Here is a 26,527-nt window from a genome sequence, read left to right on the forward strand (position 1 = left end):
GGATCCATGCGATCCGTGGGATCCATGGGATCCGTGGGATCCGTGTGATCCGTGGGATCCATGTGATCCGTGGGATCCGTGGGATCCGTGTGATCCATGTGATCCGTGGGATCCGTGTGATCCGTGGGATCCGTGTGATCCGTGGGATCCGTGGGATCCGTGGGATCCGTGGGATCCGTGGGATCCGTGTGATCCGTGGGATCCGTGGGATCCGTGGGATCCGTGGGATCCGTGGGATCCGTGTGATCCGTGTGACGTTGCCTCCGTGATCTGAACACACAGAAAACAAAGCTGAGTGAAAGTGAAATGATGAGTCATTTTAAAAACAGCTTCATGGTTCAGGGTTTGGAGTCTGCTCTGTGGACGCTCACCTGCCCCGTTGTCATAGTGACAGTTAGATTAGAGCCGACTGGCTGACACTGACAGATGGATGTTTGTGTTCTCTGATTGGCTGTTACTCTGCAGGTGTTTGACTGATGCGTGTTTGATCCGGCCGCACCACAGGGCAGCGTGCAGCTCTAACAGCATCGACCCCCCCACCCCTGCCCACACCCCCCACCCTCTGAGTGAATCCTGGAGCAGGACCAAAGTCATTTATTACTGCGGGGTTGGCAGGGCGGCGACACCCGGAGAGAAATGGTGATTCTGTGAGTCTGTGGTGAGAAAAATGAATAAATCCTGAGCTTCCAGCTGAGCTGACAGGTGGGGGGGGTCACGCTGCAGGGAGGGGGGAGTCAGCCTGCAGGGAGGGGGGGGTCACGCTGCAGGGAGGGGGGGGTCACGCTGCAGGGAGGGGGGAGTCCGGCTGCAGGGAGGGGGGAGTCACGCTGCAGGGAGGGGGGAGTCCGGCTGCGGGGAGGGGGGAGTCAGGCTGCAGGGAGGGGGGAGTCCGGCTGCGGGGAGGGGGGAGTCAGGCTGCGGGGAGGGGGGAGTCAGACTGCAGGGAGGGGGGAGTCCGGCTGCGGGGACGGGGGAGTCAGACTGCAGGGAGGGGGGAGTCAGACTGCAGGGAGGGGGGAGTCAGACTGCAGGGAGGGGGGAGTCCGGCTGCGGGGACGGGGAAGTCAGGCTGCGGGGAGGGGGGAGTCAGACTGCAGGGAGGGGGGAGTCAGACTGCAGGGAGGGGGGAGTCCGGCTGCGGGGACGGGGAAGACAGGCTGCGGGGAGGGGGGAGTCAGACTGCAGGGAGGGGGGAGTCAGGCTGCAGGGAGGGGGGAGTCAGACTGCAGGGAGGGGGGAGTCAGACTGCAGGGAGGGGGGAGTCAGACTGCAGGGAGGGGGGAGTCAGGCTGCAGGGAGGGGGGAGTCAGACTGCAGGTAATGACAGCAGCAGAGAAACGTTGATGCAGCTTCAGCTTTCAGATCAGTTTCAGTCACATTATCAGTCATAACAGCTTCAGATGATGTTCAGAGCAAAGTCAGCACTTTACAGAGGACGAGCTGAGCTGGAGGACGAGGATCCCACGGCGTGGACACACCCCCTCACAGGACACACACACTGGTTTTACTGGGTTTGATTTACTGAGTTTCAACATCTTTGGTTCTTGTCCTATTGAAAGTGATGCTTTTCCACAATTTACAGTTTGGATCAAGTTAACTGGGTCAGTGTGTGTGTGTGTGTGTGTGTGCGTGTGTGTGTGTGTGTGCGTGTGTGTGTGCGTGTGTGTGTGCGTGTAATGAATTTTGGAGCCTTTCCTCTTCCATCAGCACTAAATCCATCATGGCCGAAGGCTGAAGGAGATGGTAAACACCAGCTCTCGTTCACTGTAAGATTGATGTGTGTGTGTGTGTGTGTGTGTGTGTGTTGTAAGATAATGTGACTAATCAAATCCTGTCTGTCTCAGGGGGACAGGGGGCAGAGAGACAGACCCACAGGCTGAAGGGTAATTGGTGTTAGTGGGAGACTCTGGCTGATGAGACGGAGGCAGCAGCTGAGACAGACGGAGGTCTTACACTGAAACTGAGTCTGTGTCCCTCTGTCTGTCTCAGCAGATCACTGAGGGACTGTGCCACAGGTAATGAGCTGATGTGCAGATCCATCAGATCCATCAGGTCCATCAGGTCCATCCAGTCTGAACCAGTTCTGTGTCCCAGCAGCTGCATGTGGATCCTAAACTGCTCGACAGAACAAAGCGGGAGACTCAGACCTTTCAGACAGTGAAGAATTTGTCCAGGTTGTGTGAAGACCAGTCCAGTACAGACCAAGAGACACCTGAAGGACCACCAAGGCCAAAGTCCCACAGGTGGGACAGTGGATTTCTGTCTGTGAGTTCTAACCTTCTCCAGTCTCACTGGGAGAAGACAAACAGACCAGTCAAACTGTCCCCTGGCCTACACTGAGTTATAGTGTGTGTGTGTGTGTGTGTGTGAGGATCAGCTCTCTCTCTTTGTTCAGCCATGGTATTACAGGATTACAGGTACTACCCAGCAGGCTTTGCTGTTTGATTCTAGCAAAATGGTTCACACTTTAATATCTGGCTGTTTAGCTGCTGTGCAGGTTGATCAGGCTCCTGAACGCCACACACTCATTTCATACTGAGATCACAGACACACACAGAAGGAGGAGTGTGTGTGTGTGTGTGTGTGTGTGTGTGTTGTGTGCAGCAGGCTTTTTCCTGATCCAATCAGTGAGTCCGGCAGGGGGTCGTGACCTCAGTGTTCTGTTATTCATCTGCACGCGCTCAGTCCAGGGGCTGATGTCCAGGTGTGTTGCAGACCAGATACTAGAAGTAAAGGAGATAACAACATGTGATCAACGTGTAACAAATGGAAACAGCTCAGGTGTGTCAGTGAGGGGTCAAAGGTCAGGCAGTGCTGTCCTGAAATATGAACGAGTGAACACAAACACGCGTGAGTTCATGATCTTCCCTCTGCTTCTGTCCATCAGCCTCTGAAGACGAGCGACGGAGACTTTCATTGGACGAGGAGCAGTGATAGCAGAGAGCTGGAGCGGGATGATGAAGAGAGGAGTAATGACCGAAGGATGATGGAGAGACAGGAAGTCCGACTCCTCCGCTGAGTCTGTCTGCGGGCTGAAGGATGGAGGAGGGGACGAAGGGATCATTCCCTCGCCAACGAGCCACAGCCAGGGACGAAAAATGAGGCTGTCCCTGGAAACTCCTCACACACACACACACACACACACACACACACACACACACACACACACACACACACACACACACTCCAGTTCCAAGGTCTGTAGTGAATCAACATGATGCAGTTTTCTGTGGAGCAGATTGGATGTGTGAGCTGACACAGGTCAGAGTCTGATCCTGAGCTCAGGCTGAGACGACAACAACAACAACAACAAAGCATTTTACCTGTTCCACATCAAACTGCACACTCACACACACTCACACACACACTCACCTTGGTGCCACCTCGGGGCTGCAGCTTTAGCTCTGATGGTCAGATAATTGGTTTCCATTAGACCGAGCTGTTCCTTCCTTCCCATCAGGCCGTGCAGGAGGGGGCGTACCCTCAATTCCCTGCTGCCAGACACACTCAGTCCTCGCCGTTGGTGTGTGTGGTGGGGGGGGGGTCAGAGTGATAATGAGGAGCGTCCATTGTAACGAGGACATCATGTTCTGTCTTCAGAGACGATCTCGACCTGCAACATGAACGTTACAGCTGCAGGGTCACATGATCAGCTCTGGTTTGCTGCTTGATCTGTTATTTCCATTGTTTCTATGGTTTCGCACCTGCTGCTAACGGTTAGCTGAGGACACAGAACACGTCAGAATACACACTCTGAACACACACACACACACACACACACACACACACACACACACTCGTCCTCATCAGGAAGGAAACACGCTCCATGGTGCCTGAGTCGTGCTCTCTGAGAGTTTGTGGGTCTTTGTGTTTCAGTGAGTGTCAGCGTGTCTCCCCCTCAGTTATCGTCTCACTTCACTAAATAAAGCAGCTGGTGGGAGTGTGGATGAGGCGTCTTTCAGTCCCCTGTGGACCTGAGAACACTCAGAGACACACTGCACTCGTCTTAATTGGCCCTAAAGTGGTGGTTCAGTGGTGTTAGTTTCCCCCTGTGAATCTTTTACCCATCAACACAAACACTGAGGAGAGAACTTCATTACGCTGATGTTCAAAAACAGCTTCATAATCCTGAAAGTGTTATTAGCATATGACAGATGAGTGTGAACGAAGCAGCGGCCGTCAGGTGCAGGAGCACTGGAACACTGGACTGTTCTCATTAAAGGTCAGAGGTCAAACACGACACGGGGACGTCTCCTACACATCATGAAAGTCAGAATCAGGACAGGATCAAAACACAGAAGATCAGACGTCGTCACAATCCACGTTACGGATCAGAACGTGTCAGAGGAAGGAGGGAAATCATCGCGTGCAGCTCTGAGTTCATCCACTCGGCCAAATGACTTCAGTCTTACTGTTCCAGGTGAAGGTCAGTCCCTCCCTCAGACCCACCTGAGACCTCCTGCTCTGTCCCTGAAGGGTTGACGAGGTGTGTTTGAAGGAACTCTGCTCAGCTTGTTTCTGAGTCTGTCCCCATCAGCTCTTCTCTGACTGCAGAGGCTAAAAACTGGTGCGTGGACAACAAACCAGCAGAGTTAACCAGGGTTAAACGGTGAATCTGATCAGTTCACACTCACATGGTCTGAAGTCAGTGACATGAACCACAGAGGCCTCGGCACTTTAACTGCTCTGTGAACTCCCTGACATGAAACAGTACCATCTGAGATGAGCTCTGAGATGCAGGCAGAACTCGGGCTCAGCTGTCAGAGGGATGCTCGCCACATCTGGACAGACACGGGGACAGAAACAGAGACGCATCTGGGGAGGAAAGACGGAGCATCAGTGGCCTTACATAACTCTGATCATCAATCTGTCAGTCAGGTGTAATCACAAACAGCTGCAGTCAGAAATCCCCCGATGCTTCAGACGCTTCATCTGCCTCCAGCTTCATCCGTCCCCGCCCTGCATCCACCTCTGACACCCCCCACCCCCCACCCCACCCCACACACACACACACACACACACAGAGTCACAGAGTCACAGTGTCACTCATTATCCAGAAGGTCACATTTGAACTTATGCATGACTCCCTCCGTCTGTTTTTCTCCTGCAGAGGAAGTGATGTGAGGGGGCGTGGTGATGGATGAATATTAATGAGCTGCTGCAGGGTCCCAGCTGAGGACGTTAATGTGCTGCGAGTCAGAGGACGACGTGGGATGAAATCGAATCTGTTGCTGCTCAGAACATCACGTTTAGTCTCAGGATCCACAAGTGTCACGAAGTCCGCTCACCACGAACCATCAGCGTCAGTCCGTCCCTCTGCCGTCCCTCCTCGGTCTGCGTCAGCTGACCTGAGCCTGCAGGAATCAGACACACACCTGAGCACCTCACTCACTGTCACTGTAGTGAAGGTTGAGTTTTTCCTCTGCTGCAGACAAACAGCTGTTTTAATCCAGCTGTTTTTACTCTGCAGATCTTCAGCTGGTTACGAAAGAAAAAAAACAGCTTAAATCCAGAGAAGTAAGCCGCAGTGAGTCTGTGTGTGTCTGCGGAGACAGACTGATCCTTTGTGCGTCGGTGGATTTGTGTGTTTTCTTTCTTCTGTTTTTTCCTGGTTTTAAATGATAAACTCAGCAGATTAGAAACAGCCTTCATTTCTCAGTGTCAGTAAAAGTTTCTGGATGAATGGAAAAGCTGTGAGTGGGAGAGATGCAGAGATGCATGCTGGGAGTGCGCAGAGAGATGAGTACATCACTGTGACAGCTGTAATGCTTCGTGATGGGAGGTTTTTTCATAACCTGTTAATTCATGGAAACTTCCACAGCTGGAGTCAGTTTGCAGGGTGAGGACTAACTAACCCTAACCTTAACCCCGGGGCTGGTAACCTCGTGTTCACTCTCAGATGAACTCTAACCCTGAGGGGTGAACTAAACCTTGACCTCTCCTCCAGATTCCTGATCCAGGATCAGTTCCTGTTTCTCCGTAGTTTCACTGTTTGGAGTCTAAGTAGTTTTTTCAGTGTTTTCTCTTTGAGAGCTGAAGCTAATGATCTGAGTCTAATGACCCGTCATCAGCAGAAAGATCACCTACACACACCTCTGCAGACGGGACGGCATTAAGAATCTATTACCTGCTGCAGAGACAGATGTGTTTTCTGTTCACTCGCCTGCATCAACAGGTTAATCAGCTTGGTATCATTACAGCAGGCTGCAGCATCCATCCACCCACCAAACACACTTCACAGGGTGTGTGTGTGTGTGTGCTGCATCTGTGGGCTGCTTCCACCTGAGCTGCACCTCAGCTCAGGTGAGACTGTGGGAACCTGAATTCATCAAAGTTTCTGACAATAAGAACAATCCCAGGTTCCAGCACCAACACACAGACTGCACCTGTGGGGACCGAACCTGGCACACCTGGCCAAGGACACACACACACACTTACAGCATCATCCATTATATCCAGGGGACAGACTGTAATGACTGAGGCCCAGAGGACAGAGCTGCACCTATAAACACTCTGCAATTACACACACACACACACACACACACACAGAATGTGAAACTAAATTCTACTTTTAAAATGACCTTCAGTCTCTGGGTCTCTCTCTCTCTCTCTCTCTCTCTGTCTCTCTATTCTCACTTAGCTTGACCAGCAGATCTTTAACCAGTGCAGATAAAAAAAACTGTAATCAATAATGAATCAATGAATTGTTTCCTACAACCCAATGAAAACACAGACAGATGAATGCTGCAGTTTTAGCTGTGTGTGTGTGTGCGTGTGTGTGTGTGTACCTGATTCCTTTGTGTCTGGCTGATGATTGCAGTCCTGGACCTGTTTTGCAGTCCTGGTCCCCTGATGGACTCTGGTCCTGGTCTCTTTTCTCTGCCTGTTACTAATCAGTGTCTTTGTTCTCATCGTGGAGAACTTTGCTCTAATTAACATCAGTAATCAGAGTCAGGCTCAGATGGAGTAATTGTAAATGACTGAGCCTGCCGAGCTTTGATTGGACGCTGTGATCAGGTAAACAGTGTAATTTCCTCTGAGATCACAGAGCCTCTGTGGTTTGATGAACTGATCTGAGAGCAGCTGTTGGTATAAACTGTGCCAGGATGTTTGAGCAGCTAAACAGAGACTGTATTAGACATGGACGTAGCACCTGTTACGTCACCCCTTGGTTTCGGGGAGTCGGTTCTGTGACCAAACCATGGGCATTGGAGCTGCGCCATCTTGGATTTTAGTGGGAGTGTACTTTCCATATTTGGAGGTTACTCAGCCGGGGTCAGCCGCCCGAGAACCCGGCCACTTAGCTCGGAGCAACCCAGCTAGCCTAAGGCTAATCAGCTAGGCTAACAAGCTAAGCGGCAGCTACATCCAACACGACAGTCCCTGAGTCCGACCCGACTAGCTCTTATTATTATTACTGTCGTTATTATCACTACTACTAGTAATAATAATAATATATTCAAATGTTTAATATTTACCGGCTTTCACCGCTGCCTCCATCCACTATCCACTTACAGTTACAGCAGCACACAAACAACAACAGCCGCTGACTGACGGAGCTGCTCTGTCCATGCAATGTCGGACTTTTTAAACTGAAAAATGAGACCAAATAAAATTGTAGCCTAGTATTCACACAATAAACGGACTCTGAGAGCACGGAACACACCGCAGCAGCGTTCCTAACATTAGCTGCTCCGGTCCTCTATCTGTATCAGCAGCGACCAGAGATCGGCAATGAACTCATAAGCTAGCGGCAAAATATGCTAATACATGCTAATTAGCGCAAACATCCAGGTAAAATAGTGAGAAATTTACTTACCGAAAAACCTGCAGCACAGACTCCTTCGACGGTCGGTTAGTACAGTCTACACTACAACAAGCCATACTGTCACAGAAACCTATCCGAACATTGGCAAACAAACACGGACACTGCAACTCCTGTCAACCGCTGGAGGCAGCCGAAGGCCTCTGGATGTAGCCGCCTAGCCCAGCCGATGCTTTAGCAAAGAGCTAACTGCCAGTGCCTGTCTACGGACTGTCACTCAACGTAACCACGCCCTAATTTATTAAGCCTAAATAACACTAAAACGGTTGTGGTACCCCCCCCGCCCCAGTTTTCACGGAGATGGAAACTATCAATAGAGACCAAAAACTAAAAATGTACCAGGCTGTAAATATGTTTTTTTAAGCTGTAAAGTTGGCTATTTTAACATGGGGGTTAAAATAGAGAACTGCTCACTTCTGGAGCCAGCCCCCAGCGGCAGCCGAGGAACTGCAGCTTTTTGAACACGGAAGTGATCCTCACTGCTGAAACCTACAACTCCCCCCTTGCAGCTAAAGCCTGAAACATGCTGCTGGGTCTTGGGGGGTGGGATGGGGTTTGTCTCCTGGATTAGAAATCCGGCTGGTTAAATCAGGAGGGAGTATATTTAGCTCCTGCTGTCACCCCCCCCCCTCCCTCTCAGAGGCATTAATTACAGCTGTCCACTCAGACTAATAATATCCTCCCTGATGCTGCTGCTGGAGGAGAAGGAGCAGCAGCAACGTCCTGAAACAGTTTTACAGATGATGGTCAGAGACAACTGGTTCCTGTTCTGCCTACCTCCGGGGTGATGACCTCTCAGTCTACATGAGAGAATCGAAAGAAGAGAAGACAGGGACAGGAGGAGAAGGGGGACGGGCAGCGATGGAGCAGAAACACCACACTTTGATTTTCTGTGCAGACAAAGGTTTCATCTGAGACAATCTGTATGGACAGATGTTGGACCCCAGAGTGTAAAAGTCAAGCTGAACGGGTCTGATGAGGTTTTACTCAGCATGGATCTGAATCTGGATTTAAAGCTGCTTAAAGTTTGTCTCTTCCCTGCTGCTGCTGCCGCCGCCTGCTAAACAGACAGAGTCATTTCAAACTAATGCAGTTTCACCTGAGCTTGAACCCGATGGAACCTGACTCGGTCACCTGACCAACCAGCTGCTCCTCAGCTGAGAGACGACTGTCAGGGAGGCGCAGGTTTCTGTAGTGATGCAAGTCTCTGACTGACAGATCTGTCCCGGTGAGGGAGGAGGTAAGGAAGGAAGAGGGTAAAAGAGGAGAGGAAATGGAAGAGGCAGGAAAAACTGAGAGGGAGGGAAACAGGGAAGGAGGGAGGTTTGTCTGTGGTCCAGGATCTGAGATCACTGAGACACATCCACCAGCTCTTCTCTCTGTTCGTCTGCTTTCATCCTTCAGGTGTTTATGCTTCATCCTGCTGATTAAAGCTCACCTGGATCACATTCAGAGGTTTATCTGAAGCATCAAAGGCCTAGAAACGCTCACGCTCATTCTCAGACTGAAAAGCTCAGTGAACATTTGGCTGCTGAGCTTCAGTTTATGAGCATCTGCTGCCACCTGCTGGCTCTCTGCAGCATCACATCACACGCTGAAATGCTGCTCGTGCTGCTTTTCATGTCTTCTGGCCCAGATCAAGTTTTTGTAGCTTAAGTTTCTGTTGGATGTCAGGTTTTATTCTGACCTGAGTTCATGTTTTCAAACGCGAGCTGAGCAGCAGGTTAAAGAGCAGCAGAGGTTCTTTCCCTCCTGGTTGTTGTTGTTGTGAGAGAAATGCTGAGGACAACAACAAATCACAACAGACCAAACGTTAAACTTTAACCAGGGAGATCTGGTTCATGTTGGACCCTGAAGCTGAGCCTGGAAACTAAAGGACCAGGATCAGGACCATTAAAGCATCCACCTCCTTCTGTCTGACACTTTATCACATGGAGACGAATCTTTCAGGAACATTAAACTCAGAACAGACAGAAGGTTTAAGCCCATCGGACGGTTTGAGGGGACATGCCGGGGACCTGCCGCTTCAGGACTCTGGACATGAGCAGAACCTTAAAGGTTGGTTCTGATGAATAAACTTGAATTATGCCTTTACAGTCTCGCCAGGTTGGAGGTTAACATATCAAACATTTCAAATTTATTTCATTCATCCATTTCTGATACATACAAAATCACTATAAAATGTCACTCTGTAATACTGTGTCACTGAAACATCACCTGTGTTTTTAATCGTTCGCTGCACTTCCTCCTGTGGTAAAAAAAAAAAAAGTCTGAATCATAACATCCGTGTTTCACCCTCTCAGAGATAAGACCATTTTCTGTCAAAGAAAATACAAAGAGGAAACAAAGGTGTGAGAATAAATAAAATCAGAAGCAAAGAGTTTTTTGGACTCACAGCACAGTTTGTCCTCCGACGTCTCTGCAGCTGGACCAGACAGAGTCCTGGTCCTACAGTCCTACTGTCACCATAAGAACTAACTAATCCAGATCAGATCCTGATAATACAAAGATCTGTGAAGTGGTTTTATCCAAATGATTGAATCACTAAGCTCGTTCTTCACTTAACTGAATCTGAACCAATCAAATCCTCCGAGGCCGGTGAGGATTTTATCTGCTGAGGTCAAGAGCAACTTCACACCAGTTTTTAGGCAACGCACTTTTTGTACAACAAAACTTAGACCAACAGCAAACGAACCCAAACGAGACGTTACATCCATCTCAGATACTTCATCTCTGTGAGCGAATCCATCGACCAGCCGACTCATCTGACATCACACCGCTTCAAAGCATCACGTCGATAAACGCCGCGTCACAGAGCATCAGTCGGGTCAGTGTCCGGCCCCGCACGCTACATTCAGACCAATCAGCTCTGATTTCAACACCAAACTGACAAAATGAAAACTGAAACTAAAGCTGTGGTCTAACACACGAGACCAGAGACGAATTCAAACTGTCGAGTTGCTGCAGAGAGACACAGGAAATAGGATGAAGTGTGAAAACTGTCCCCAAAACACAAGTGAAAGTCTTCAGTGCATCATGGAGGGTGAGAAGCTGCAGAGCAGGGACAGACATGAAGAAGAGTTCAGGTTTAAGGGACGGTGACGTGGAAGGGGCTGCCGGGGACGTTTTCGTCCCCCCATTTGACGATGAGGATGTAGCTGCCCTGTTCTTTGACGGTGTATGTGACGTTATACATCTTGTTGCCCATGTGTTTGACGTACACTTCCTCACAGGGCGTCTTTGGCCCGTGGACACCCACCATCAACATGTTGGTGCCTGCAGAGACACGAACAGAGACACCAGACCACGGTGACATTTTCTCAGGTTTCATCTTTATGAAACAAAGAACAAAGCAGCTCATTTCTCCGTGTGTGAATCTGTGTCCTCACCAGCTTTGCTGCAGTCGACTGTGAACGTGTTCTTCTGGCCAACGAAGGCCTTTGATAGGCCGGCGCCTCTGGAGATTACTTTACTGGCGTCGGAGGAGAATTTGGGTAAAGAGGCGAAGGCCCCACCCATCACTGACGACTTGGTGACAGTTTCCACAAGAACAGACGACGTCTCATGCAGACTGTGTCCCCCGGACAGACGAGGCCCTGCGGAGAGATTCAGAGAAACGTGAGCTGAAACCAGAACCGCCGTGCTGTGTCCCAGTTTACTGTCACCTGTTACTCATCTGCACATTTCATGGACAATGTAAAGGAGATGCTTTCGTTCTTTTATGTGGCTGTCCAAACTCCAGCATGTCAGTGCGGTGTTGATGGTCCTCTGACCCACCGGAGACTTTGGCCTTGAAGGGGCTTCCTACGATGTGCTGAGGTCCTCCATATTTGATAGAGATCAGGTAGTTTCCAGGAGCCATGGGTGTGTAGGAGACCGCGTAGCCCTCAGGACATTCCTGACAGTCCATTTTGACTTTGGATGGTCCATCGATGGTCACAGACAGAGCTCCTGAGCCGGCGTTACAGGTGTTCACAATAAACTCGGAAGCCACACCTGAAGGAGACCAACACCCATTCAAACATTCTTCATTTAATAACTGCAGGCTTTAAAATGTAGGTGTTTATTGTTCGTGTGTACCTGTGGTTCCTCCCTCCAGTCCCGGTCCGAAGGCAGACACCATGCCAGGATCTCCGACCTGTCCCGGTTCTCCCACTCGGATCTTGAAGGGGCTGCCGGGGACGTGGCTGCCATTGAAACGAACATCGATAGAGTGAACGCCGTTTTCCCTTGGGATGAACCTGATGGCGTGCTGATCTGTAAAAACCGAAGGAAAACGAGTAACACTCACTCTGGGCTCTGACTTCCTGTGATTCTGATGATTTTCTGTTGCAGCTCTGCAGTAACAGCGCTGCTCAGTGCTAACGGCGCTGCTCAGTGCTAATGTGTTGAAGTGGCTTTTGCTGTATAAATGAAATGTTCAGTTTCTCGCTCCAGTAATCAGGATCTCTGTATGATCCTGAAGGAAATTTGGGCCAATAGGGTCAGATCATCAGGATGATCATCTGCATAGAGATGAATATTATTATTATTATTGTACTTAGGGATGATGATGTAACATAAAAAACTAAAGGCAGAGGACCCAGTCTTGAACCTTGTGGAACCTTGTGTTTTTTTCTTACTGCTGTGTTTTGACAGTTTAACGCTCACTGGTCGCTGCTGGATCTTACCACTGTCCACCTCGGTGATGTAGCACTCCTCGATGGCTCCTGATGGTGTGTGGATCTTGGCATCAATCAGCCCTCTGGCTCCGTTCAGCTGTACAGCAAAGGACGCCTCTTGTCCAACTTTCAGACCCATCTCCTGATAAATAAGGAACGAGGAAACAGGAGAGAAGCGGGGATTCATCCGTTAGCTTTGCTGTGAGCTGCAAATGATTAAGCAGGTTAATATAAATGTTTGTCTGACACTTTCCAACCACACAAGCCGTTTCACATGTGAGTATAAAACAGTTTAATGGGTTAATATATAAAACCACTGCATTTACATCTTACATTAACAATATCTCAGCCACTAGGAAAATGCTCCAGATTACTGAGTCAAGTTTTTTTTTTAATGAAATTCAAGTAATTCATTGTTTTTAGTTCATGTTTCTGTCTTTCAGAATAAAGGTCTTTCAGAGAAGTCAGTCCTTCCACCTCATGAAAATCTAATAATCTGAAGTCAGTTACGTCTCAACAGTGCACCAGCCTGTAAACGGTCCTTGGTGTAAATGTGGTGCATGAGAAGGTGTAAAACTTTCACAGTTGTTTTATCTGTCACCACAAAGGTCAGAGGTCAAATATACAGAGCTACAGTTAGAACAGGAAGTGGAGCACATACAGTTACACACACTAACTATAAATCTACTAAGAAAATCTAAATGTCACCTTCTGATAGAACAGATGACACATCAGAGGTTTACTATGGAAACTCTTTCACCTGATCTCACGATGTTTACTCACCTGCAGGCTGGTGATGGTGAGGCGGCGAGCGTCATCAGACAGAGTGGCGATGGGGACGATGAACGGAGAGTCTGGGATGTGCTCATCATTGAATTTAATGGAAACCTCATAATCACCTGGAGAGAAGACGTAAGAGCAAAAGGCCGACTGACAATATAAAACCTGTTTACACCATCACAATGTCCCGTCCTCTCTATCAGAGGACACCTGCTCTGCTTAAGGACATCAAATGCTAGAATAACCAAGTGTTCCTGAAATCTAATGACGATAAATCTGAGGACAAACCAGGCTCCTGGACCACGTAGGCGACTCCACACGATCCGTCCTTCCTGTCTTCGAAGGTGATCTCAGCCTTGCTGGGTCCTTCCACAGCGATGGAAAGACCTCCAGCTCCAGCCTCTCTGGTCCAGATACTGAACTCAGCTGAAACACAGAACACACATCACACATGTACTCACAAAAAAGCTTTCGTCATATATAAAGAAAAAATCATGCTGGGAGTCTGCATGTAAACAACAACAGAGTCAACAGAAGAATTTCATCGATGTTACGAGGAAGGGAAAGAAGCAGGAGGAGGGAGGAGCTGGAAAAACAACAGGAAATAAGAAAGAGAGATGTTGTCAGCCTGCCTGGGATCCCTGCCACTCCTCGGTCCAGTCCGGTTCCTCCTGCTCGGACCTTGTGTGCCCCTCCCTCTCCCAGGGGCCCCACGGTGAACTGGAAGGGGCTCCCAGGGACGTGTTGGCCCCGGTATTTAACGTTAACGGTGTGAGGTCCCATCTCCTGGGGGATAAAGCGGACGCTGTAGGTGCTGTCCTCTCCTTTGATGATCTCTGCGTCCTCCGTCTTTCCTCCAGGACTCGTCACCTGAGCTGTCATCTCCTGGTTACCTGCCTCACCTGAGAGGGAGGGAGGGAGGGAGGGAGGGGGGGAGCAGGGCAGGGTTAGAACAGGAGAAGAAAGAGAGGAACATGGATCAGATGATTCATGGTGTGAAGAGTCTCTGGACGTCTGCAGAACATGCACCATGCCGTGGATCTCACACACACAGATCCGAGCAGCCAGAGCTCCCGGCTCGGCTCGGCTCGGCTCGGCTCGGCTCGGCTCATCACTCAGACAAATGTTTGTGGTCTAAACGTTCACACACATGCAGAAACACTGAAGACCTGATTAAATATCCTGAATTAGCTCTGAAGAACTCCACACACACACACGTGCACACACACGTGTCCACACACACGCGTCCACACACACCGTCCTGCAGAGGCGGCCGGCTACCGGCCGGCATGCCGCTGAACCCGCTCAGACTCTCGCGTCCCAGAAAGTCTCCGAACACGTCTCTGAAAGGGTCTCCTCCAACCTGCGTGCTCTCCTCCACACGGACCTCCCTCTTCGTCTCTCCCCCTCGAGTTTTACTGATCTCTGTCCTCTCCGTCCGAGTGTAGGTGTGACTGCTGCGGGTGAACGTCCGAGTTAGACGCTCCTGAGCCGAAACCATCTGAAACCAGTTTCCTAAAACCGGGAGGAGAAGCAGGGAGGAAGGAGGAAACGAGGGACAAAGAAAAGGAGGTGAAGAGGAGGAAGCAGACAGGACAGGTGCAGACAGGTTCAGGAGACAGTGATGTCACAGCTCACCTGGTATTTTGAGGTTGAGGTCACAGGTGCTGCCCACAGTCGCGATGGAGGGGGCCTGACGTTTCCTGGTGATGCTCTCTTTCATCCGGCCCTCACCAAACACCTTCACTGTGAATGGACTTCCTGTTGGGACAAAAAATATTCTGACAGTTAACTTCAACCTGACAGGTGAAGCACAGGTGAAGCACAGGTGAAACAGGTGAAACACAGGTGAAGCAGAGGTGAAACAGGTGAAACCTGGTACGTGCTGGTCAGCGAACTTGATGTTGATGATGTAGTTTCCAGGTTCAGTAGGACAGTAGGTGACTTTACAGGTCCCGTCCTCCACGTCTTCACAGTTAATGTCCACTTTACTGGGACCCTCAATGGACAGACCGAGACCTCCATAACCTGAGACCAACAGCCGGGGGGGGTTAAACACTTTTTCAAAATAAAAGAACTGAAATCCTGCCATTTCCAAAGCAGCTGGTGGACGTGAGTTAACTGTTCTGACACTAAGCTCTGAATCTCACCTGCGTTCCTGGTGTCAACAATGAACTCGGCCACCTCGAAGGTGTGTCCCTCCACCAGGCCCTGACCGTAAACCTTCACCTTGCTGGCATCGCCGATCTCCGACTGACCCACCATGATCTTAAACGGACTGTTGGTAACATGTTTCCCGTTCTTCTTCACGCTCACCACGTGTTCACCCACCTCCTTTGGCGTGAACGAGATGCCTGCAGGCAGGAGAGACACTTCAGCTACAGGAAGTCATTGCTGATTATCTGTTTTAGCTTTAGCTTTGAACTCTGGGATGCATCTTGGATAATTATCACATTTCATGTTTCCAGAGTTGTTTCTGGAAACATGGAGCCTGAGCAGTGGAGACTAACCCATGTGTCTGTTGGGAAGCCTCTTCAACAGACACGGCTCCTCGTTTCCGGACGGCGCTCTGATGGTCGCCGTCAGACTGCTCAGATCCGTCTCGGTGATCTTCAAGGAAACATCTGTTGCTGTGCCAACGTTGAGCTGAGACGTCCTCATGGAGTCATCACCTGTAGGTCGAGTAAAAAACAGACCAGTTTGTCAGGGTTTTGGAAAAACCGTTAAAAAGGACAGACTGGAAAAGATTTTTGAGACTTCGCAGGACGATAAAATTGTGTCTTGAAAATAAAATGAATTGAAGTGATATGTCTGCGTATGATATGACTGTGGGGACGTTCTCCTAAAACTCATCCATGGGGAACATTATCTAAAGTTTTATTACCGGTGATCTTGGCGGTGAAGGGACTGCCAGGGATGTGCTTGTCATCAAACTTGACGATGATGTTGTAGTCTCCAGGTGCAGTGGGTAGGTAGGACACGGTGCAGGTCCCATCTTTGTTGTCTTTACAGCTGATCTCTGCTTTAGATGGACCTTCCACTGCCAGAGAGAGACCACCTGCACGGAGGCGAATAAAGGACCATCTGAGGAGTTGTTTTTGAGTTCCAGAGACCCCCAAACGATGCACTTCCTGTTGATGTCAGACTACTGACGTGCCGACTCATTTTCTAAAGATGGTATTCTCATAAAGCTGCATAATGTATGTTTGTATGTGTGCATATGTTTATATTTACATCATTTATTTGATTTCTTATTCTTCATATTGTTTAAATTCTGTTGTCATTTGTTTCATTATTATTTTATTCCTTTCTCTTATTTTTGATCTTTCTGGGGGCCATTGATTTTTGTGTGTGTTACAGTATTCTTACCTTCTCCAGCATCTTTAGTTACAATAGTGAAGGTGGCCGGTCTGTTCACGGTGCCGTGGCTGAGACCAGGACCGTACGCTGTCACATGACCGCTGTTAATGGCATCGACATAGAACTGAAGAGGACTTCCTGTAACAGAAACAGTGTAAGAGTGTGATGGTTTATGATTTTGTTGAAGTTAAAACGTGGTCAGAGCAGCGTCGGCTGATGATACTCTGCCCTCTGCTTCAGGAGACAGAGTCCTCTCATATGAATGAATGTTTTAAAAGATATTGAGTGAATATATTTCGGAGGGTTCACCTGGGATGTGGTTTCCATCATATTTGATGTCCATCTCGTGCAGACCTCGTTCAGACGGGGAGTATTTCACAGTGACCGTGCCGTCCTTGTTGTCGGTAATGTGAGGACAGGCGGTTCGACCGGATGGCATTCGCACTTCACCTGGAGAACAAATCACAGAGTTCCATCACTGATCATGGCTCGCACTGCGCTTTGTTAGTTAACTCCTACATCACAACATGGAGATATTATAGAATGTATTATAGAATGGTGATATTCTATAATACCACAAATATACAATAACACCAAGTTTAACCTTTAAGCTCTGTAAATATTCAGCCACATGTATTCCAGTAAAAGAACCACCATATTCCTGTTTACAGTTCCAGATTCCGAGCGGCTGCTGATTCTACAAGCTGAAGAGTAAAATGACATGAACTGAAAACCTGTGGAACAACCTGAGGATCTTACCTGAGATCTCTCCTTTCTGCACAGTGAAGGGAATGACCAGACTGAAAGGCCGGAGCACGGGCTCCCTCCCATCCACGGGGCTGATGGGATCATCAGTGGCCTAAACCAAAGCCAGAGGGGGGGGGGGGGTTAGTGCCACCATACAGGGAACTCTGGGAAAATCAGCCAGAGAGAGGAGGGAAGAGGAGGAAGCGCAGCAGGATCGTAGAGAGGCCCAGAGAGAGCCCGATGCACAGAGACTGGTCTACAGTGGGACAGAGCAGGTCGGGCTGAGACTGGTCAAAAACCAGTTTATCTGCTGAATGATGTAAATGAAGTTGGTACGTAAGCAGATGTTTAACACTGTTTGAATCAGTTGGTTAGTTTGGTAGAAGTCAGTGTTAGTGTCCCCCCCTCCCTCGCCCCTCCCTCGCCCCTCCCTCCCCCATGCAGCACCATGCAGAGCCAAAAAAATCTATGCGTGAATCTGGGTTGGTATTGACTCTGTAAAGCTCCAGAGACACAGCAGAGGCTGAACTGAGAACAGTATGATATATAAATACAGTGCAGACAGTTTATATACAACATAATGCTGTGTACCCATTGAGGGGAGAAGCCCACATAGGGAGAGTAGGGCTGCTGTAACTGAAGCTTGTCACATGGCTCCTCTATTATTGGGACGGTGTCACTCGCCTAACAGGGAACAAGTACAACCTTTAGGAAACACACACACACAAAAACACACAACCATGCACAAACACAACTCGAACATCTCCTTGTTGTTGGAAACTTTGTCAGAAGGTCTGTGCGGCGTGAGTCGCTTCATACGGCGGATCCCTGCCACAGATCCCTGCCACAGATCCCTGCCACAGATCCCTGCCACAGATCCCTGCCACAGATCCCTGCCACAGATCCCTGCCACAGATCCCTGCCACAGATCCCTGCCACAGATCCCTGCCACAGATCCCTGCCACAGATCCCTGCCACAGATCTCTGCCACAGATCCCTGCCACAGATCCCTGCCACAGATCTCTGCCACAGATCCCTGCCACAGATCCCTGCCACAGATCTCTGCCACAGATCCCTGCCACAGATCCCTGCCACAGATCCCTGCCACAGATCCCTGCCACAGATCCCTGCCACAGATCTCTGCCACAGATCCCTGCCACAGATCCCTGCCACAGATCCCTCAGCTTCACCGTCCTTTGAAAAGACAAAATCTAACCCATTTACAAACAGTCAGACTGTGAGTGGTGCACAATTTACACACTCCCATCAACCCACTGATGTGTTATCAGGGTTAATGTTTTCAGAGGCTTCACTCAGGTTGAACAGATTTGTTTTCCTGCCTGAAACCTTCAGTGTGCACCTTATCATAAAGTATAAAGTATAAGAGAGACGGTGTTCTGCTCATCAAGCACTTTTTAATTTAAAGGGTTATTGTTTCACTGGCAAACATGAAGTGTTGTTATTCTGATCATTTCTCTGTTAGAATCTGATCCAGTGGTTCCCGTCTCCGGGTTTTACAATCCACCAAAGACGGATTCTGTCCCTGTTTCACTGAATTTGGCTGAATGAGTAAAGGGATGCAGTTTTTAACCTGCAGACTGGGAACCACCGATCACGCGTGCTGCCTCTGCAGGTTCGTGACTCACCACCACGTGGAAGGGGCTGTTGGGGATGTGTTCCCCTCCGAACCGGATGGTGATGACGTATTTCCCGGGCTCGGGGGCCGTGTAGTAAATATCAAATGTTCCATCTGCGTTCTCCACCACGTCCACGTCCAGCTCCGCTCCGTCGGGAGTCGACACCTTACAGGTGACTTTACCTTTCCCAGCAGCCTTTGCATCCACGGTGATGACCGTCTCCTCGCCGATCTGGATGGTCGGGCCGATCCCTGATCCTGATCAGACCAAGGACAGATCAGAAGGCTAACTGACTGACAAACAGAAGTTTACAGCCCGGTTTCTGAAATGATGTTACACGAATAAAGTCCATTTTATCCCAGTTTCACATCGTCATGGAAACGTGCTGCACCCAACCTCAGCCTCGCAGGAGCCTGCTGCCCATGTGCCCCTGTGGAGTTACACCAGGGCAAAAATAAAGCATGGCAGGGTCTCATTAGGACTAGGAGGTGGGACGCATCACGGCAAAGACGAAGGACAATCAAAACAGCCTCAGTGGTAGGACACGTGTGGACCTGCAGGACCGAAGCGTTCTGATTTATTACAACTCACCCAGTCCATGTCCTCCGATCGACACTGTGGGCAAACAACAACAGAGTCAGTGATGCTGTGACAGGTTCGGGTGATGAAATCTGATTGGCTGACACAACGAAGGTGGGCGGGGTCTGACCTGTGACCAGACACTTGCTGGCGTCCCCGGTGGGCAGGGCGTGGATTCGGTATGGTGAGTACGGAATCTCGTCTCCTCCGTATTTGATGGTGATGGTGTACCGTCCCGTCATGTCGGGGACGTAGGACACCGTATACGTCCCGTCTCTGTTGTCTCGGATGTTCGCCTTCTTGGGTTTTCCCTCCGGATCCTGGAGACACATGGACACGAAGTTAGAGGTGTGTCTGGGTTTGTGCACGGTGTACTGCCCATCAGCGGTCTCCGACCATGTGCCATGTCTTATCAGCCGAATCAGAAGCGAATCAGTCGGGTCAGATTCTGCCCATCCACAGAAAACTGAAGCTGAAGTTTGGTTTGGACCCGACTGGGTGGTCCACAGGCCCGGCATGGTGTTCTGTTCATCCTCAGCACCGGGCGCTGAAAGAATGTGGTTCAGCAGCGGCAGCTGGACTCTACAGCAGCTGGTTTGAGACCAGTGGTGTTCACAGCACGCACATGTATGGATCACGTGTTTTCATCTGTTCCACATCACACAGGCTCTAACTCTAAGAAATGCAGCAGAGCAGGGTGGAGGGATGGATGGAGGCAGGTTGACGAAGCACTCCGGTTAGTGGAGAACTGAAAACCACACCTGTCTGTTAGCTCATTAGGCAAACTGAATGGAGGTCAGGCCACAGGGAGACCACAGAGGGGGAGGGGTGGGGGGGTGGGTGGAGGCCTACAATACTGTAATGCTCCTGATGGAGGCTGATGGAGTTTGGTTCATGTTGCTGAGACATGTTCAGCTGCTGATCACTGACGCTCTGTCTGTGCTAAACTGTAAAAACATTACATGTACCAAATAACATGACAGGCACTCCATGTCTAAACAGGACAGGTACCTGGACGGATGATTGGACTGGTTTAGGATAAAAATGGATTTTCTTCACAGTTGAAGGACAAACTGTTTTCATGTTACTTATCAAACTTCTGAAGTGCCTTAATTCCATCATTAATCTGTGACCTGATGAAGTTCTAAGACAAACAGTTGGACGGTTCGTCCCTGTGAGTTCCTGAAGACCAACATGAGGATTCATTAACTTCAGATCCCCACTCAGAGGATGTACAGAGACACTAAACAGGACGAGGACACAGATCTCTGATGAGTTCCTCTGAGACTGAGAGCTTTGTTGGGTCGTTGGTTTATATGAAGGAGGAGGTGGGGTGGGGTGGGGTGGGGGGGGGGGGGGGTATGGGGGGGTACAGGGGGGCAAGGGGGGACGTGAGACGAGGTGAAGGAGGGAGGTGAAAGAGTGCAGGCCTTACACAGCCTCTCTTAAGAATACTGAAGGGGATGGTTTTCTTTACAATGTGAGTCTCCCACACCCTCCTGCCCCAGTCCTCCACAAACACAGAGGCCTCTCGCCTGCACCCATCCGGACCCTGCAGCCACGGCAACCAGCCCCCGACAGCGGAACAGGACGGCACATGGAGGGTTTGAATCAGGGGTTCAGAGAGTCAGTGACACAGAAACTGTTCAGCAGCTCACATCCCCATCACCTGCTAACTACAGAGCCACAGCTCGCTGCCTGACACAGCCAACCTGCCCCTGGATAACACTGTGGCAAAATACCCAAGACAAATTCTACCCCCCAGAAGTTGCTCCGTCTCTTCTCTAGTTTTCAAAAAGCAAAAGAATTAAAACATTTATTCTCGACACAGGCTACGTTCTGAATTCAGAGCTGGTTTGAAACCATTTCAGGTGCAACCCTTTCTTTATCTGGACTTACTGAACTTCAGGGCAGGAAGCAGCGACTCACCAGTATCTGAACTGTGAGCAGTCCCTCCCCAGCATCTCGGGCATCGATGGTGAACTCCACCGGCAGGCTGGCAGGAACCCCAGACGCATTCAGACCTGGACCGCTGGCTCGAACTTTACTAGCATCATGAGCCGGCAGCGTCTTGATCTTGAAGGGACTGAGAGGAGACGGTTGGAGAAGTCAGACCTTGAGCAGGAGGACCAGGATTGGCTTACGAACTAACCTCTCCTGTACTGACCTGCGAGGGACTTCCTGGTCCGCGTACTTCACACACACTGTGTACGGGCCGTCACTGGCAGGAGTGTAGTTCACCGTGTGGGTGCCGTCACCGTTGTCGCTGATGCTGATGGGTTCGGCCACACCTGAAGAGAAACCAACACAACGTCTGAGCTTTAGACCAGGAACGTTTTTATCAGTCTCCTTCTGCCAGAGCACAAACTTACCGGCTGGCCCATACAGCTGGACCTCCAGGGGGGCCACTCCAGCCTTGCTACTGTCTACGGTGAAGGTCTGAGGGACGTGAGCTCTGACCCCACTACCCAGTCCAGGACCCGAGCACCTCACTTTACTGGGATCCACCAGCTCTCGCACCGGGACCCGAAATGGGCTTCCTGCAAAACAGGAAGGTAATGACTCTGTGCAGGAGCCCGTACTTTGGCTTGGTATAAAACCTAAAGCGTACCCAGCCCCTCAGGTCAGAGCCCCGGGTTTTAATAAGGCGGATCCATCACCTGGGATAGGCAGGCCTCCGAAGGTGATGTTGACGTCATACTCTCCAGGAGTGAAGGGGATGTACTCCACGCTGCAGCTGCCATCTTTGTTGTCCTTACACGACATCTTTGCTTCAGATGGACCCTCAATGGCCAGGCCGAGGCCCCCGGTGCCAGCACCCCTGAGGAAAAACCGGAGGGATGGGACATAAGAGGGAGACGCTCAGGGACTACGTTTGATGAAAAACTGTCGGATACCTTCAGGTTTGTGTGAGGGCTCACCTGGTCTCCACAGTGAAGCGGTTCGGTTTGTTGACCAGTCCTTCCTCCAAACCCGGACCATAGGCTCGGACTCGACTTGGATCACAGCCCTCAGTCACTGAAACCCTGAACGGACTCTTAGGCACAGAGACGTCATCAAACAGCACTTCAATCAGATGCAAACCTGCAGACGGACACAGAGACAGACAGGATAAGGATGTGTTTGACATGTGTCACCTGGCACCTGTCCAACTCACCTGATCTATCCCAGGGAGTTCGAGCATGTAAGAACACAGACTGCTTCAGGATCCAAAGGTGTGATCCTGTGTGGTTGTGTTTCCGACTGACAGAAGACGACACACCATGCTTTAAAATACCAGTCTGGCTGAGTATTTCTGTCCCACGATGCAGTGGGCTCCAACATGTCACACACTACTATCAGTGGAAAACCATCTGCTGCGAGCAGACAGGCTGCAGCTATAAATACCAGCGCTCCATCGCTCCCTGCTGCCACTCTGAGCTCCTAAAGGCCTGACTCCATTCATCAGCCTTTGTTTACAGTTAATGTTAAAGCTGCTGCTGAGTTTCTGTGTATTTCACACAGTCAGTTTGTGACTGCACAGCTGGACGCTGGCTGCTTTTTATTTTTTCATTCAGGTTTACTTATCGGGACCAACATGTTGTGGCTGACGGAGGCGTCAGCGACCTGAACATTATTCAGCTTGTTACCTGATGTTAGTCTGATCCTGTGAGACCATTAGCAGCTGAATGGATAATTCTGCAGCTTCGGTGTTGAAGCCACAGAGGCCTCGTTTGCCTCCTTCTCTTTTTCGTGGCAGAGGGAAAACAGAAGCTTTATGAAAGCCACAGGACTTTTCATTTCACAATTATGAAGTGTTGCTCCGGAAAAAAAACATCCATAAAAACTTCCATAAACCAGCAGCGCAGCCTCCCACTGCCTGCTCTCTGTTCCTCTGAGGAACTGTGGTGAGATTCATTCAGCCCAAACACATCCACAGGAAACGCCTCAGCAGAGTCTCCTGCCTCGGACAAACAACTCATCACGGTCTGGCTCCTCACCGTCCTCGTACGGCGTGTACTCCACTCTGTAGGTCCCGTCTCCCTTGTCGGTGATGTAGGCGTCGGTGTTGGCGCCTGATGGATTGGAGATGCAGGTTTTAATTTGGCTGCCGCCGCTCTTGTAGTGAGCCCGGGCGTCCAAGATGAAATGTGTGGTGACTTCCCTCAGGACGCCTGTGGACAGGAAACAACCTCAGCTGAGCAGAATATTCCATACTGTTTTATTCTGTAGCATGATCACCGCAGAGCTCACACCTTTGTTCACTGTGAGGCTCAGTGAGTTATTTACATTCATCTGTTAACAGGCAGGAGACAAACACAACTGCAGCTTCACCGCAGAGAATTTATTAACTGTCATAAGTGACTCTGGGGAAAGTCCAGGAGGCCAGTAAATAAAGTGCTGAGAGCTCCAAACCAGATCACACTGGACCCAGTCCCACCATCATAAACACAGAGCTCAGAACAGCTGAATGTGGAAACTACAGCTCAGCAGTGTGTGTGTCTGAGCTTCTACACGTCAGTCACCTCAGTCAGAAACGTGGAAATGAAATAAAGGTGAGCATTCACTCACCTTGTCAACTGAAATAAGGTGTTTAACTTTTCCGTTCGATGGTTAAAATAACGGATCTCGAGCTACAACAGGAAACACCTGGACTCAGACTGAAGGTGTTTTCTTTAAACCCTCACCTCTGGGTTCGACTCCTGGTCCGTAGACCTTCACCCCGCTGGTGTCGACAGCTGGGTCCACCTGTAGGCGGGTGGGGAACTTGGGCACAGCGTGTCCTCCGTATTTGATGGTGATGGTGTACATGCCGTGGAACTGGGGGATGTAGGTGATGGAGTAGGTCCCGTCGCTGTTGTTCTGGACGTGAACTTCAGCTTTGGCTCCAGAGTCTGAGATGATCTCGATGGTGAGCTCGGCCTCTCCGGCTTTGGAGCAGTCCACCGTGAACGATCCGGCCTCGTTGACTTTGCCTCGTTCCAGGCCAGGGCCGCTGGCTGTCACCTTGCTGGGGTCGAACACAGACTGGACCACGGCCTTGAAGGGGGACCCCGGGATGTGCTGGTCTGCGAACAGGATGTTGATGGCGTATTCACCGGGCTCGGTGGGCAGGTAGGACACTGAGCAGGATCCATCGCCGTTGTCCTGACATTCGATCTTGGCCTCGCAGGGCCCCTCCACCGTCAGGCCCAGACCACCGGTACCAGCTCCTTTTGTGTCAATGGCAAAGGGGGCCGGTTTACCTACAACTCCACCCTGAAGACCTGGACCGTAGGCCCGCACCTGAAGGGTTCAGGTGAGAGAGACGAATCACAAGGACATGTTGAAAAAAGTCTGTAGTTCTGAGGGAGCAGCTATCGTTCAGGCTTTTATTTCACATACACGACAGAAGTTAACCAGAATCTCTGAAACGCTCGTCCTGCAGCTCAGTGTCCAAGTGTCCAACTCACCTTCGAGGGGTCGGGGGGCATGACGCCCTCCACAGTGAACGGACTTCCTGGGACGGGGTTTCCGTCGTAGCTGATGTCCACCCTGTACGGTCCCTCCTCAGGGGGAATGTACTTCACTGTGTGCGCCTCATTGGCTGTGCCCGACTCCAGCTTGCAGGGGATTGGTCGACGTGACGGGGAGGTGATCTTGACGTCCAGTTGGCCCTGACCTCCGGCTCCTCGAGTACTGACGGTGAACTCCTGATCCTTCCCAACATCCACCTCTTTGTACAGACACAAACCTACTGGTTATACTGGTTATACTGGTTATATTGCTCAGGTGAGGTTTCAATGGAACTTTCTACATTTATCCTCTTGTCTGTCGCTGGCTGCAGACTGAAATAAAGTTTCATTTGAAAACGTTTCACTGCACATCGAATAACAGGAATTTCAAACCTGTGTCATTTCCTCCAAGTTACAAAATAAAAGCCCCGAGTGGAGGTTCATATGTACTTACTGTTGTTCAGCCCCTGAACTTTGACCTTGTTGAGGTCCAGAGGGGGGGCCACACTGATGTTGAATGGACTTTTAGGGATGGGGTCTCCTCCGTGACAAACAGTGATGGACATGTTGCCCTGAGAGAAACACAGACTTTAGCTGAGTCAGCTTCATCACACAGCTCACACGTGGTGAACGAGGGAAACCAGAGCGCGACCTGCCTGCTGGACCGCCGTGTAGCGGACGGTGTAGGAGTAGTCGTGGTTGTCGATGATCTCGAAGTCTCTGACAGCTTCACCTTTAGCTGCTGCGGTGAAATGAACCTCAGGTTTGGCTTTACCGGCTCCCTTTGTGTAAATGGTGAAGTGAGTGGGTTTACCCACTTCCACGCCTGCAGAGTGTTGGTGAGAAATAAAACACATTAACACGAATAAACTCTGTCTTCTCTGTGTTTCTGTCCCCTTTATACTTTGCTCTGGTCGCTTCATCTGCCTGCAGTTTGTAAACCGATCTGAGAAATGACGGCGAATCATGTACTTCATTAGAAACTAAACACACAAAGTTTTCCTGAACTCAGGAAAACACCTGACTGATTCTCGTCCTTCGTGTGAAACCAGCTCACCTGTCTTGTTCAGTCCAGGTCCTTCTGCTCTGACTTTAGCTGCATCATGGGAAGGATCCACCTTTATTCTGAAGGGGCTGATGGGAATTTCCTGTTTTATGTAAAGGGTGAGAGGTGTGTTTAACGTTTCCTTTTACCTGAGTGTGTCTGCAGAAGTCATTTACCTGTCTCTGTCCTCTCACCTGATCAGCGAACAGCACCATGATGGTGTACTGCCCGGGACCCGGAGGCATGTACTTCACTGTGAACGTGTCGTTGTCGTTCTTAATGATGTCGAAGTCGATGTCGGCCTCCGCAGGTCCGACCACACCTGGAGCACATTTGATCCCGATACTGACGTCACCTGCAGGTAAACAGTCAATAAACTTTAATCCGAAGACACTTTAGCACTTCACAACGATGTGAAA

General features: G+C 50.0%; 1 protein-coding gene across 6 annotated transcripts in view; it reads right to left on the bottom strand.

Moving 5' to 3' along the window:
• Window positions 1-9,966: 9,966 nt before the first annotated feature.
• flncb (filamin C, gamma b (actin binding protein 280)) overlaps window positions 9,967-26,527 on the bottom strand; it is a 33,560-nt gene continuing 16,999 nt past the window's right edge. For 2 of the 6 annotated variants that reach the window (XM_041029867.1, XM_041029864.1), the window contains 33 exons: window positions 26,303-26,463; window positions 26,121-26,211; window positions 25,720-25,889; window positions 25,518-25,635; window positions 25,022-25,284; window positions 24,257-24,854; window positions 23,570-23,743; window positions 22,511-22,673; window positions 22,250-22,410; window positions 21,962-22,129; window positions 21,757-21,880; window positions 21,519-21,675; window positions 19,720-19,909; window positions 19,602-19,625; window positions 19,020-19,267; window positions 17,965-18,057; window positions 17,386-17,485; window positions 16,936-17,076; window positions 16,636-16,764; window positions 16,151-16,324; window positions 15,777-15,938; window positions 15,417-15,620; window positions 15,142-15,294; window positions 14,905-15,027; window positions 14,524-14,781; window positions 13,899-14,168; window positions 13,555-13,692; window positions 13,270-13,385; window positions 12,496-12,628; window positions 11,906-12,082; window positions 11,603-11,821; window positions 11,215-11,421; window positions 9,968-11,101 (listed from right to left, as the gene is read on the bottom strand). In XM_041029867.1, coding sequence (XP_040885801.1) covers window positions 10,914-11,101; window positions 11,215-11,421; window positions 11,603-11,821; window positions 11,906-12,082; window positions 12,496-12,628; window positions 13,270-13,385; window positions 13,555-13,692; window positions 13,899-14,168; window positions 14,524-14,781; window positions 14,905-15,027; window positions 15,142-15,294; window positions 15,417-15,620; window positions 15,777-15,938; window positions 16,151-16,324; window positions 16,636-16,764; window positions 16,936-17,076; window positions 17,386-17,485; window positions 17,965-18,057; window positions 19,020-19,267; window positions 19,602-19,625; window positions 19,720-19,909; window positions 21,519-21,675; window positions 21,757-21,880; window positions 21,962-22,129; window positions 22,250-22,410; window positions 22,511-22,673; window positions 23,570-23,743; window positions 24,257-24,854; window positions 25,022-25,284; window positions 25,518-25,635; window positions 25,720-25,889; window positions 26,121-26,211; window positions 26,303-26,463 — 5,795 coding nt within the window. In that variant the 3' untranslated portion in view covers window positions 9,968-10,913. Of the gene's footprint in view, window positions 11,102-11,214; window positions 11,422-11,602; window positions 11,822-11,905; window positions 12,083-12,495; window positions 12,629-13,269; window positions 13,386-13,554; window positions 13,693-13,898; window positions 14,169-14,523; window positions 14,782-14,904; window positions 15,028-15,141; window positions 15,295-15,416; window positions 15,621-15,776; window positions 15,939-16,150; window positions 16,325-16,635; window positions 16,765-16,935; window positions 17,077-17,385; window positions 17,486-17,964; window positions 18,058-19,019; window positions 19,268-19,601; window positions 19,626-19,719; window positions 19,910-21,518; window positions 21,676-21,756; window positions 22,130-22,249; window positions 22,411-22,510; window positions 22,674-23,569; window positions 23,744-24,256; window positions 24,855-25,021; window positions 25,285-25,517; window positions 25,636-25,719; window positions 25,890-26,120; window positions 26,212-26,302; window positions 26,464-26,527 lie in introns of all 6 variants that reach the window. The other 4 variants (XM_041029868.1, XM_041029866.1, XM_041029865.1 and 1 more) reach the window with 3 other exon arrangements.

The sequence above is a fragment of the Toxotes jaculatrix genome, chromosome 22, assembly GCF_017976425.1.
Source record: "Toxotes jaculatrix isolate fToxJac2 chromosome 22, fToxJac2.pri, whole genome shotgun sequence".
Classification (NCBI taxonomy): Eukaryota; Metazoa; Chordata; class Actinopteri; family Toxotidae; genus Toxotes; species Toxotes jaculatrix.